We start from the raw sequence: 14,362 nt of genomic DNA, 5'->3' as shown, positions 1-14,362 counted from the left end.
TCTACCCTGGATATTATCTAAAATAATAAATCATTTCCTAATAAGGAATAATTAAACACTCCTAAATTATTTAATTCATGAATTAAATCTGCTGAACCTTCAAACTCCTTTTTTCCACTTAAATTTTACACCTCCTTTGGGGCACATCTTGTCAAACATGGATTAAAACTCTTATTATGACACACCTGAGAGAGCCAACAGAGTCTATTGGTTCACCAGTCCTTTGGAAAGAAAAAAAAACCCACAATGCTTTACAAGTTCTTTGGAACTGCAGGGTTATTAACTCAACAATACACTTATAAAAGGAAAAAATAAGGATTAGACAGTGGACCGTAACAATTTCTGGACTATTGGGTGATAACTGTTATGAACATGACAACAAATTCACCCTTACTGACCAAAAGGAATTAACAGCATTTCACTACTTTGGCTGTGGTTGCAGTAATGCGCCTCCTTTTTTAAACAATATTCATTTTTAAAGGTCTATACAGAAAATTTTAAAAGTCTGAACACTAATTTTATTAAGTCAAAAAGAAAAAAAAATCTCTTCCAATTATTAAAAACAATTAAAACTTCCATGGAAAATAAAATTAAATCCATTTACAATAGAAATTGGGATCAGATTTTCCAAAGGCTTCTGCATCCATGGCAGTGAATGGTTTTCAAAAAGGCTTTGGTATTTTTTCCAGTACTTTATTACTACATTTTAATAGCTGGGTCTCGCTGAGAAAATAGATGCCTTCAGTTCCTTGAAAGCAATAGGAACTTCTGGCTGCTTCATAGCTGTATATAATGCAAGAAGTAGAATGAGAAAGACTTCTGAAATCTAAATCACAAGTCACCATTCTGAGGCATCCCAATATATGAGTATCCACATTGCTGGAAGACCTTCTCATCTCAGTTGGGCTTAGCATGACCTTTACTTAACTCTACACCTAGTAACAACTTCTCTCCAAGGGTTGTATCTAAAAATAAACAACCCTTCAAGCATTTTGCACATTAGGGCCTTTTGCCCAAACCAACTGTTCAAGGAAATTGTGGTGACTAATCTCTGAAAAATATTACTGTCGCCCAGTTCTTCTAAGTTCTTCTAAGCTTTCTGATGTTTACATTTTTGTAATAGAATTTCTCATGCACTTTTATGTAAATAACAGTTGTTTTTTCATTCCTTTCTGGATAAAACTGTTAGTTTGACAAGTGTCATTAGAGAAGTAGCAATCTCATCCTCCAATACAGAGTCACTTTTAGAATTCTATGTACATCTATATCTCAAGGTCTGTTGTCATCTTATTGCAAAGGTCCCATACCTTCTCAGCGATTTCTCATGGTCAGCTCCTCACAGCACTGACGCCTCCTTCTTCCTCACAGCACAGCCAACAAACTCCAGCCCTCTCCTCACCCAGCTACCCCACTCTTTTATAGCACTCATCCTTATTGGACACAGCTGTGGCTGGTTAAGGGCAGGCCTGTTCCTAATCTTTGGTAATTAGTGCAGCTGCAATTCCTCAGGGGTGAGATTACCTTTGCACTACCTTTTATTTTCCTACATTCTATCCCCCCACAGAGGTCGACAAATAAACTTTCTTCTTTTTACGTTAAAAGTTGCAGCGTGCGTGTCATTCATTCTGTGCCCTACTATGACATATTAAATTCACAAGTTTCTGCCATTTTGATGATTTATCTTTCCCAGTTCACAAAGATCTGCAGTGCACATCTATTCAGGAAGGAGCTGCTCCAGGTGAGCAGGCATGTTCCCACTGAAGCCCATTCAGACAGGTTAAAATATTTAAATCTTATGCAAATACAGACAAAATGATTGTGCTTAGGTAATGTCTAACATAATGGCTGAATTTTTTGAGTAAGGCTTTCATTAGGGTAATTTAATATACTGCTCCTGTCCAAGGCCAAGCTTTCTGTAATTTTTTTGTTCAAAATGTATGAAGTTGAGTTTGTCTTTCAGCACAATCACAAAGAATCCGTGGTTTGTATACAGGAAAAATCAGTGGAAAGACTCAGAAGTGACACATTTACTATAACAGCACACCCTTGAGCTGCAAAATGCATCTCTTAGAAGGTTTGTTGTTAAATTACTACTTGAAAACTTATAAGTAAATCCCTCTGTCAGTATTCACAGAATAAAAATTAATAGGCCTTAACTTTGATGGATATTGAAAAAGAATCTCAAGATAGATAGACATAGCACAGTACTCCTGTTCTTTTAAGTTTGGGGACAGGAGAAGAGGTCACACACTCAAAGCTTCATCTGACCTGTGATAAACTACATTGAATATGATCTACATATTCTGTATTCAGTTGCACATATGTCAATTTCCTGAATATGAAATGCTTTCTTATTTAGAACAGAACTTCTAGTTTTTATTGAGAATTAAGTACACTCTTATTTGAAAAACTCATACAAAAATGTCACATGCAGTTGGTGTAATTCCAAGTCTTGGGAGGATCTTTGCATCGTTCAACTAATTTGAAAATACTTAGCCAGAAAATCTGCATGCAAAAATTTGTAGGGAAAAGCTGTGAAGTGAGAGCACTGCTCCTTCTCTGGCCTTCAGTCAGGCAAGACTGAAACTGTAAATATGCCCCTATGTCACTATTCCTCCAGGGCTTGTGCTGTCCTGGCTGTTATCCATCCACTGTACACTGCGTCTCTAGAAATGGGAGCAGGGTGGGAATCCTGCAGAAGCACAGTTAGGGTAATTAATGTAGAGCACAAAGGATGATTCTGTCCTGGTTTTCTTTTTGCAGACCACAATTGACAACATTTGTTAATGGCTACAATTAATATGTATATATATCTATACACAGGTACAGACATATTGCATTCTCTCATAGTAGCAAAGTTTTCAGTTTTAATAACTACAGACATCTGACTATTTCTGAAGTTATCATCTCTAAAGACAAATAAAATGCCATCTTCCATGTCTTAAAAGGGACTTACAAAAATGACCTTGAGGATGAGCATCATCCTTTGAAATGAGGGGACTGAACCTTGCTCACTTAATTCTTAGAAGCACTATCTGAGAACTACAGCATTAACCACTGGAAGTCTGCTAGGAATCTGGATTACTTCTGGGAAAAAAAAAATTACTATACAAGACTGTTCTTCAACATGATTGAATACTAAAGTTCTATTCTAAACCTTGCAGAGGGTTGCATGATGTATGAGGATAAAAAAGGGAGGGAGGAATAATAAGGATTTAGTCATGATGCACTGACAGACTTTGGAGTCACTAAGGAGCACAAATACAACTACTGGAACAGCTTAAACTTGTAACAAGTTTGTAGAGTACAACATAAAAATCTTTTATTCTACTACACAGCTCATCTATAAAGATTTTATGTGATTTTCAATAGAGGAGTTATGAAATAAAGCAGCCTATAGCAGGAGCTAACAAGTGCACTTCATGTTCATTCCCATGCATTAGCACCAAGACACTGCCCATAAAATACATTAAAGATAAATTTATCTTTTCTTCTGTGGCAAGAGCCAAAACACTTCAATGTTTATAGATCAAGACTTTATTATAGGAAAAAACAAACAAAACAAAACAAAAGAAAAAAAAAAAAAAACAAAAAAAAACCAAGAAGACAATAATTATTAATTCAGTAGTACAAATCACCTCCAAGGCAATCTCTTTAAATTTCTAACAACCATCCTCTGGTCTGCAGAAGGGAGTGATCACCACCAACCAACCAAACAAGATTTTTCTACTGATTAAAGTGTTGCAACACTGTAGCACCCTGAAAGTGCAATCCAATTAACAAACCATTATATTGACCTTAAAGTAAAATGAGAATTACATCACCCTTCTAGAGATGTAGAACACAGATACACATAATATAGATATAAATTTACATAGTAATTTATTACTTGTGAACTATCTTGTAAAAGTACCTACAAACTTGCTATATTCCTGCATATACCTTCTAGATTAATCTTTTCATGCTCTGGCTACCCATATTCTAGCAAAACCAGCATGAAAACTTCAATCCACATGTGGAGCATCAAGAGGAAGACTCATTTTGGTCCTCAAGAATAAATATTTTTGTTTGGACATAGGAGTTCTTATTTATTTTCACATACCTTTAAGAAAGGAAAATGCCTGAAATAGTGACATGTAGTAACAAAAAATGGAAATCCATACTAATGTAATTTAGTTCAGTTCAAGAATGTCCTGCAATGTTATTCCAGACAGTAACTGAAGGAAAAGGTGAAACAAGGTTTTCGGTAAAAAGAAGTTCTCACTTCTAAGATGTACATCACCTGCTCTGCATTCACAGAAGTCTCTGTAGACACATTTCAGTATGAGTCAGTAATGCATAAGCACAATAATTTGACAAGAGCCAAATTCAAACTGTCTGCTGAGAAATGCAATTTTATGTGAAGAAACACATGCATTTATGACACAGAGAAACTAATAAAACCCACTATCTCTGGCACCAGAAGTATTTAGCAAGGCAGCACCTTCTCAGTATTCCAATATTTCATTTTCAATGCATTTTCAGCCCTGTTCTCTCCTCTTTTTCTCTATAGAGTATGTGCAGCAACATAAACTAGGAAGGATTAAAAAAAGAAAATATTGCTGACAGAAACCATTTTCATGACCACTTTCCTCATCTCTTTCTACACCAGTGTATATGAGACATTTTTTCCTCTTTTCAATTTTCTCTATCAGGACTTTTCCATGAAGTTTTGGGGTTTGGAACAGCTCCACCCTATTTTCTTACCACTTAAAGCCCATTTGTTTTTATATCACAGGCCATCTATTCCCTTTACACACATAAAGATAATTGCTGCTACTTGAGAGGCAGCTACACAGGTCCTGTTGTTTTCATTATCTAAAGCTATTTAATAATCTAAACCCTGAGCTTCGTTAATGTCCCCTACTGAACATAACTCAAGAAAAAGGAGAGACTTTAAGTAAACCAGTAGTGGGCTTCCAGTACCAAGAGCAACTCAAAATCTGAGGTCTACCAGCAAATTACAGCTATGCCTGCACGTTTCTGAGAATATTCTGATCTATACGAATTATACTTATTGTTTTGTGCAACTCTGGCATAACTCAAATACAGAAGTGAAATATAATATTAGAAAAAATAAAAAGCTTTTTTTAGAGCTTTGAAGCTATTAGGCTCTGCTATGTAAAACTTGGCACACACTAAGAAATAAACCTTTCCCTGATAGATGGTAACAGCTCCTTTGTTTCTCCAACTCCCACTTGATGGAAGGATTATGCTCTCAATCAACAGTAATGGCCCCACTAAGACAAACCAATATATCATCTCTAACTCCACACACAGCACTGACTCCACGTGCCAAAACCTGCACACTAGACAAGCAAACATTGGAATTAAATAAATACTTCAGGTTCCTCTCTGCAGACCCCAATGACCAACAGAGTGAACAGTTATATTTAATTATACTTATATCTAGATCAAAAAAACCAGACCATAATGATACTGGACCATACAGCCACTCCAGGACACATATACAACCCAATACCTCAACAAGAATATATTTCCTGAGTAAAATCTGTAGCTACAGAATATTTCTCTCTCTTTTCAAGACATTCTGTACTAGAATCCCAGAATAGCCACAGACCAAGGGGGGGGGGGGGGGGGGGGGGAAAGGAAGGAAATGTTGACCTATTTAATAGGGAATAAGCCAAGACATTGAAAACTAACACATGACCAACATTATCCATAGAAATCCTCATGTCTTATCTAGATTGATCACATGCAGAACATGTTACACAGAATCTTCAGGGGTGTCTAGGGAAGAAAATTTATTTCTGTACATTTTAATAATCCTGTAACAATTTTTCAAAGAGTTTATGAGGGAATAGTTGGGAGAAAAAAGGAGAAAATTAGAATGGTCGTCATTGCTACATTTTCAAGGGGTCTGTTTCAAAAATTAACTGAGAGGAAGATGTGGAAACGAAAGTATACCCAGTGCACCATATCTAATCTTACATAACATCAAATTCATTAGCCCAGGAAAACCATGTAAGCAGCCTTCACAGATCTCCATCTTTGTTCTCCATTGTTACCTGAATAAGAGAATCCCTAAGAAAATCTATAGTATAACCACAATAAAAATACACTCAACAATATTGCAGGACTTGGCAGTGTGTGGAATTAGCCATAATCATTCCTGCATCACATAAAATACCTGCTGTAGATTTTTTCTTTGCAGAATACAAAGGAATTAGTCCAAATAGTCATGATATTTGTTGATAACCACAAACACTTGAAGTTCCCACTTTTCTCATGTGCACTCAGTGTGTTCCTCCGAGCTGGAACAAATTGTTTTGACAAGTACCAGTACTTTGAAACCATTTCTGCAAACTCAGACAAAGGCTAGTTCAAGTTTCTGACTGCCCAAGGTAAATAGCTTACAGTTTCAGCTCTGCTGCATAAAAGAAATAATTAAAAGACACCTGTAAAGCCTAATACAGTCTGAGTTCTTTATGATGCAAGTGCTCTTTACAAATTCTAATTCACCTCTTTAAGAATTCAAAGTCAGCAATGATATTCTTGAACATCCTTAACATACTCGTACTTTCTATCAAAGCAAGTCTAAATTATCCTTCAACAAAGTGCAAACTTCATGATTTACTCCATGACACTGGAGTGACATAAACGTTCTTCCTGCAGGGTGGCACAAGTTTACATGGTAGTTGCAATATATCCAGACTGAGAAAGAAATGCAATTTTAAAATAAACATTAAAATTAATAGAAGTTATCTCAAGGTATCTCAAGGTAAAGAACTATGATTATTTAGCCTTTCTCCCAAGGCATAAATTTGATCCCAAGAGTCAGTACATGAGTCCAGGCAATGATCTGCCTTTATCTAAAGTCAGTGGTGTTTGCCATGACTACAAACAAAGCTACAACAAGGCCATGCTTCAAAAAAAACCAGGTCCATAAATCCAAAAGGTTCTGTGTCTCTTGTTATCTCAGAAGGGTTTGCATCATCTGGCATTCCATGGTATTCCTCCTGGTTTCTACTCCAAATTCTGGTGAATGTGCAAGTAAAAAAGCCAAGGCCTTGCATACTAAGGATTTTGTTGTTTCCTTGTATGTCTCTCTCCTCATTCATTTCAGGTTATATTCAGGGTATATTGGGATTTGCTATGTTATATAGATCATTGTAAAATCAAGTGTTACATTTTGCAATTAAGCAGATTCTAATCTTGGTTTGGTATCTCTTTTGAAACTGTAAGTGAAAAAAATAATTATGTAACGTGATTGCCTGGGTTTAAGAAATAGGTGGCTTCCTGGAGTAAAATAAACCCAGAGCTTAAATGCTTTAGGTAAATTAGTAGGAAAAAATTGTAGCTACAGTTCCTCCTCTGAGTTCTGCAGATAGTCTGAAAAGGTCAAACATTTCATTATAGAAACACAATAAACCGACTACAGAATACTAAAAATAATACTGCCTTATATAGTTAGGCTGTAAGCGTGTTCTGATGTGTTATCACCTTTAACTGGAGACCAAATGTCTAGAAACCATTTAAAGAAACAAAGAAAAGAATAAGAAGATTTTCAACAATTTTTTCACATGAACTTTCCAGTTCTGAAGGGATGGGAGGATATTACACTGACCTGGTAGATTGCAGCCCCAGCTAAGAACCCTCCTCCTTCCCTCGCTGCTCAGGGCTGGCTAAGAAATAACTCTGTGTCCCCTTTTCTCCTACCCACAGTTCTGTTAATGAAACACAAGTGGTTTAAAATACAATGTACTTCTCTTCCTCCGCACTTAAAGCTCCTGAAGGTAGAACACCATAACAAGTTTAGTGATACAAAGTTTGGGAGCCCCTTTTAGCCACTTAGAAATTCCCAGAAGTAATGTTTCAGAAGGTGAAATTATTCAGGTCTCCTGGTGTCTTGAAAAAGAGCAGCATCAAACAGTCACCAACACTTCCCTGTCCCACAGTAAAATCACCTGTAATGTCACCCTCAAATTAGGCCAAGGGCTTTATTTTACATTATGAAAAAACTCCTGCACATCACACAAGTCATCCACTTTGAGAACAAATGTTTGCCAATTCATCCAGTGCAACATCTCTGAGAACCCAACCATGACACTGAGGAACTAAATATTTTAGTAGTACAATGTTATTAAAACAACTGAAAACTTCCCAAGTGTTGTTTTCAAATGCCTGGTTACAGCTACAGCAAGAGCTCTAAAATCACACCTGTATTTAGAAAAACGTTTACTTGGAACTTCTTCAAGAATAATGATAAGTTTGCTTCAAACAACAAACTTGCAAATTCACAAATACTTGACAAAATCACATTTATTTTGCATCACTTTTGCATCATGTGCTACTATGTTTTAGTGCCTTTCGTCGTTCTTTGTAAGCCCCTATGAGCGCTAGGCCAAATACCACATGCTTAACCAATTAAGATGCAAGTTAGGCTAAAAAGTTCAAAATTTGACCATAAAAATTCCCAAATAATAAAACTGAATGTTAGTAAAGGTTAATCTAAGTCAGGAGCAGCTGTTTCTAAAGTATGAATCAGACTTGTCCAATTTTCTCCACACATCATTAGTCTCCCAGGGATGTAAATGAAACACAGAAAGAAACACGTCAAATTACTACGTTCTGAACAAGTTCAGTACTTGAGGACAGTCAGTTCTAAATAAGAGACAAACATCTTGGAAAAATTAAACTCCTAAAATCATCTACTCTTTCATCACCATCCAAAATAATATCAGGCTAGGAAAAAAAATAGGTAAATTTTGAACACGCACCGAAGCAAACCCCTATTTTTTTGTTTATAATGGCAAGTGCAGGGCTCAGAGGTTCTTATCACTGATTATTATTTGTTTTCAGCCCGGCGCACAAGGAGGGCACCGGGCCGGGGCCGGGCTCCAGGCGCGGCGGCTGCGCGGGGCACGGCTGCGGTGCGCGCGCGCGGCCGGCAGGGGGCGCCGTTGCTCGCTGGAAGGCGCTGAGGGCGGGCGCGCCCCCGGAGCTGCCGCAGGAGCGGCCCCGCGCTCCCCGCTCCGAGCCGCCGCTCCCTGCCCGGAGCCGCCGCTGCCCGCCCGGGATCCGCCGCCGTCAGCGGGGGAAGGCCGCCCCCGACCCCCCCAGCAGCCGGCGTGCCCCGCCCCGGCGCCTCCCCAGGGCAGGAGGCCGCGCCGGGTCCCCTCACGCCCCGCTCCGCCTCGGCAGGGGCGGGGGAAGCGGCTGCCGCCCCCTCGGAGAGCGAGCAGCCCCGAAGCCCAAGTACTCACCATATTGACTTCCGACACCATATCTATACTGGCGATGTCTATGTTCATGCCAACAGCCACTGGGGGACCTGCAAACCAACAAGATGGTCCGCAATGTGATCTCGAAGAACTTAACTCGTTCTTAGCAGAGTTAGCAGGGCGAACGCGCAGCGCACATACGAAGCGACATACAGAAAGTCGGGAGGGAGGCATGAAGCGTTCCCCCCCCCGTTTGCCCTCCGCAGCGGGGTCCCAGCGCGGCCGCGGGGCCCGGGCCGAGGCGGTGCTTTATGTAACAGCGCACACGTGCGGCACCGCCGCGCCCGCTCCGCGCCCGCTCAGCCCGGGCACGGCGAGCACCGAGCCCCGGGAGCGATGGGGGCCACCAGGTGTGTCTGTGTGTGAGCGGGGGTAAAGGGCCACCCACAGGGAACACGTCCGAAATAAACAAACTCGCTGGAAGTGGGAGCGCGCAGGGGGTTAAATGACATTTTTGTATCAGTTAACGGCACGTCTTGTACTCGAAAATAGTAGCTGTGATCACAGGCACGTTAGGCTGAAAGGAGCAAACGCTGGGTGAACTTAAGGGAGATTTGCATCTCCATAAAACCAGTTAAGCAAGGGTTTAATTACAGGTTGGTAAAGTGTCATCACACACAATGAGGGACCGATTAGGAATATACAAGTGATTTAAGTGATCGCATTAAGAGCATCCTTTGCTAAGAAAATTGAGAAACAATGGGCTTAACTTTGGATCAGCTACAGGAAATGGCAATACACACACCCCCCAAAGCAACAGCACCCACAAGACGTTTGAAACCGCCCCCATACACAACGCACCCAGCCCGGATATGCAACCTTTCTTATGCAAAAGCAGTCAAATTACCTCCAAAATCTGGCCTCAAGCGAATATCATAGCCCTTCAGCAGTCTATCCACGGTCTCTTTCACCAGTGACATATTACTAGGGTCATTGACACTAAAGAAAAAAGAAAGAATAATACTGTATTATTTCTGATTTCTCAGCCCCCGGCTGTACATTTCTCTCAGCAGCAGCATGCACTGCAAGTCAAAGTAAAGGAAAAGAGATACCTTAATCACTTACCTCTGTGCACACACCGCAGCTATTATTAAAGGGAATGACCAAATCCCAAAGTAACCCTTTTTCCGGACTCTCAGCATCCCTTTAGCTTTTGATATGATTTAGGGTTTCAGTGAAGAGAAGAAGAGATCCAACTTATTCTGGCCAGTGCAGTAATTCTAATGTGAAGCGCATGCGCACGGCGTACCACAACATCAAAAGGAGCAGTGGTTGCTGCTGGAGATGGAGCAAATTTCCTTGAAAAAAAAAATTAAAGGGGAAGAAGGAAATGCATTATTTAAAAAAGAAAAAAAAAAAAGTAATCCACAGGAGGATCCAGTATATTTTGTTGTCCTTTTTGTTGTTATAGAATATAAATCACAGCAAGAAGAGAAGTTTTAGGAGTTGCAAGGTACGGCGGCTTTGCAACCTAGTTTAAGCGTTGGGGGGGCTGGACGGTCTCGGATTAGGCACAGGGAGAATAGTTAAAAAGGAGAATGCACTGCGTACGTATGGGGGCAGGTGGGGGGAGAGAGGGGGCAGCTTAACTTTTTAGTCCCTGGAAGGAAGCGCCTGAAGCGAGGAGAGGTGCGGGCAAAGGAGCCGGCGCTGGCAACGGGGGCGGGCGGTGGGGGAGGAGGGAGATGAGCGCCTACAATATTTCTCACGGAGGAGAAAAAAAAAAAATGATGACGAATAGTTTCTTGTAAGAGGGGATTAGGCTGTTTCTTTCCTTACTGTGATGCCAGGCGCTATTCCCGGAGCACAGGCGCTGGGAACCCAGGGGGTCTCCGGCTCCCGCTGGTCACTGGCTGGTGCCCGAGGGGCGGCACGCAGCCCCCGCGACCCCGCTGCCCCCCGGCGCATTTTCCCTACATCGCCCGATGGTTAACCCGGGGATGCGAGTTCTCCAGGTAGAACGGAACCTGGCCACGGAGCTGGGGGAGGGGGGCCAAGGAGAAGGAAAACACCACCCTGAAAGGCTTTCAGTGACCACCCAGAGCCCGCGTAGGTGCATAAGCCCACTTACCTTAGCGGGTAAAACACCCAGGCTCTTCAAATGCAGCGTGTGATCCAGTTAATGCCTTGGAAGAAAGCGGAGACGAGCGGAAAGCTGATCTGGGGATGCTGTGAGTGACATTTAAATCCTGAGCAGAAAACGAGATAGAAAGGAGAGAGAAGGGAAAAAACAAACCCATGAAAAACAACAAACACCGGAGTTAAATTATTCCTCTCAAATCTGCTTTGTGCCCGTCGCTCCTTTTACACCACCTCCTCCTCACGCACATACCCGCTCGGCCCCGCGGATCTGTGCTGCTTCACCGAGCGGATCTGGGCGTGCACACGTCCTCGGTCGGCCCGGGCGGCGCGGGGAAGGGATTGGGAACACTTTGGGCGTCAATTAACAAAAGAAATATTTAACTCGCTGCGAGAGAGTGGAGGAGCGAAAAAAAAAATAGGGAAAAAAAAGAGGAGGAAAAGGAAAAAAAAAAAAAAAAAAAAAGAAAAAAAAACCGGCGGGTGGTGGGGGAGGGACAAGGGTGAAGGTGTTGCTCAGAGATCGAGGCGGGCTGGAGAGCCGCTCGCTCCCCGGCACGGCGCGGTGCCCGGCGCGGGCTGAGGCGCTCCGGAGCTCCTGCCCTGCCCCGCCGCCCCCGGAGCGGCCACCGCCTCCTGCTCCCCGGGAATCTGCGATCCGCCCCGCACGGCCGGGCCGGCCCCAGCCCGCATCCAGGCGCACGCTGGCCGGGGAGCAGGAGAGTCAGGAGGGGAGCGGGGCCGGGGGGATGCTCGGGGAGGCGGCGGCGGCGGCTCCCGGGAAGGGCTGGGGTGGGGGCGGACGGCGAGGCGGTGGGATGAAGCCTCACCTAGGGAAGCGGCGGGGTGGAGCGGGGGGAGCTGCCCCCGAGAGACGGCAGAGCTGCTAAAAAAAAAAAAAAAAAATATATATATATATATATAAACAGCCAAACCGTGAATCAGTCGGCAGCCCCGAAAAGCAGGCAGCCATTTAATAGAGAGCGACAGCCACCCCGGCCGGAGCGCCGGGAGCGGGGAAGCCCCGCAGCATCCACCTGCCCTGCCGCTGGAGCGGGGCCAGGGCCGCCCCCGGCTCCCCCTGGGCCCGGCCCGGCCTGCCAGCGCACCCTGGCACCGCTCCCGGGGCACCAACCGTGCCCCCGTCCCTCCCCGCCGCTGCCTCGCACCAACACGCTCTGCCTTGCGGAGTGGCTGCTCGGGTTTTCCTCCCAGAAACAAAATAGCCATCCTTTAGGGGGCTGGGGGCAATTCGTCATGTCGTTTTCACTACCTGTTCCCATTTGTAAGAATTGGAATTGCACAGAGTGAGGAAACACACTTTTCCTGCTGAAACAGACAAGAATGTGTGGGTGATAAATTTCTCATTTATGTATTCAATAGGAAAAAAAACCCCAAACAACTAAGTTAAAGAACGTTTAAGCGTTTTTAAAACCAAAACACCCACGGCCCCCACCCCATTTTGCAGCTTTTCGTTCCGTGGCTGGTTTCACGGAGCCGCTCTCCCTGCTCACCAGCGGAGGTTTCTGTTCTCACACAGCCCGGCTGTTTCACTGCCAAACCTCTTCAAGTATAGCCCTGAAAGGAAGATGGTGGATATGCTGTGCAGTGAATCATTTCACTTTTGATGTATAATAGGCAATTTTTTTTTTTTTTTTTTTTTTTTTTGCTTTCTGCAATCATATGATAAGACCAGGAGGTCGCAAGATAAATCCTGCACTGTGAAATTCACCTGCAAGTGCTAACTTGGGAGCACATCTGACACTCCTGAGCTGTTTCTGAGTGTCTGCTATTAATTACCATTACATCACAGAAGGGTGTCATTGCCAAACCTGAATATGACCAGATAGCAATATGAACCTGATGCTGAAGGTTGGTAATATTTGGTGCTGGAATGACAAGAATTTTTGATTTTCGTATTAAGAAGAATTCAAGCAATGCCAAATCTCTGACCTGGTGTATGCACTAAGTCAGAGAACACTTGTTCCAGGCCCAGAGCACCCCTGTGCCATGTGTAGTGAAACCTACTCTCAGTCTGGCTATCCTAGCAAAAAGCAATTGAACATTTCTCTAGCAAATTCAATATACGTGGATATCATGGTGCATTATGTATGGAAAATTAATGTATATCCTTGGGTTTTGGAAATATAAAGGTTCCATTGAGCCATGTTTGGGTTGATCTGCACAGCTCACTATTTTTGCTAGCTGTAAATACACCACCATCTAAATGTGTCTGTAGCAGTAACATTGTCTTAGCAACCCTGCAGGCTCTGTGTGCCCAGACAAGCCTGTGGGCTAGGGGTTTCATCATTACTTATTGACAGTGTGCAAAGTCATACAACACTTTTCCTTCTACAAATGTGTTCATGCTTTGCTATACATTTTTGACAATACCACTTTTTCTCTGACTATGGGGTTGTGGTCTATCTCTGCCAGTTAAAATTTCTTATCACCTTCAAAATCTCCCATTTATTTTAAGTAACTTGTCAAATAAATTGTTTCCCTCTTGTTCTCACTTGTGTCTGTGTGTTTGATTGAAAAGTGAAGGAAATAACTGGTGTGAACACCAGTATTGGCAAAATGCAGAACTGTTCATGTGGCATGTTTAAGGATTGCTAAGATTTTGGGTGTCTTACAATGGGAAAACAACCTGGTTCCCAGCTGGATGCTTCTGGTTCTAAAAATATCTCAATTAGAGTACAAGTGCTGTAATCTCACAGAGAAGCCAATAAAGATGGTCTTATTTTAAATGGCAGTTGCAGAGTATTTTGATTCTTTGCTTTCAAGATGGAAAAAAATACCCTAAAAACTGAAATACTCTGAAATAATGGCGCACAGTCCTTGCTGAGCAGTGTGTGGTGCTATGCAAAAAATGGGCAATAAAGTAACATCATGCCTATTCATCTTGTCAACCCTTGGCTACCGCATTATTTTCCTGTCACCACAAGTAATATCCCAGTCCATGTACTAAGAACTCCAAAAGGTTTTCAGATGGGTTG

The 14,362-nt window shown here is 42.4% G+C and overlaps 1 protein-coding gene across 4 annotated transcripts in view; it reads right to left on the bottom strand.

Moving 5' to 3' along the window:
• Window positions 1-12,213, bottom strand: part of GABRB2 (gamma-aminobutyric acid type A receptor subunit beta2) — a 139,518-nt gene extending 127,305 nt beyond the window's left edge. Inside the window, exons 1-5 of one of the 4 annotated variants that reach the window (XM_063168621.1) lie at window positions 12,194-12,213; window positions 11,356-11,473; window positions 10,350-10,582; window positions 10,132-10,223; window positions 9,267-9,334 (exon numbers count right to left, since the gene is read on the bottom strand). In XM_063168621.1, coding sequence (XP_063024691.1) covers window positions 9,267-9,334; window positions 10,132-10,223; window positions 10,350-10,426 — 237 coding nt within the window. In that variant the 5' untranslated portion in view covers window positions 10,427-10,582; window positions 11,356-11,473; window positions 12,194-12,213. The other 3 variants (XM_063168619.1, XM_063168622.1, XM_063168620.1) reach the window with 3 other exon arrangements.
• Window positions 12,214-14,362: the final 2,149 nt, after the last annotated feature.

This window comes from Melospiza melodia, chromosome 14 (assembly GCF_035770615.1).
Source record: "Melospiza melodia melodia isolate bMelMel2 chromosome 14, bMelMel2.pri, whole genome shotgun sequence".
NCBI classification, from domain to species: Eukaryota; Metazoa; Chordata; class Aves; order Passeriformes; family Passerellidae; genus Melospiza; species Melospiza melodia.
Note: the sequence above shows the minus strand (reverse complement) of the source record. Positions and strands in the feature narration are given on the sequence as shown.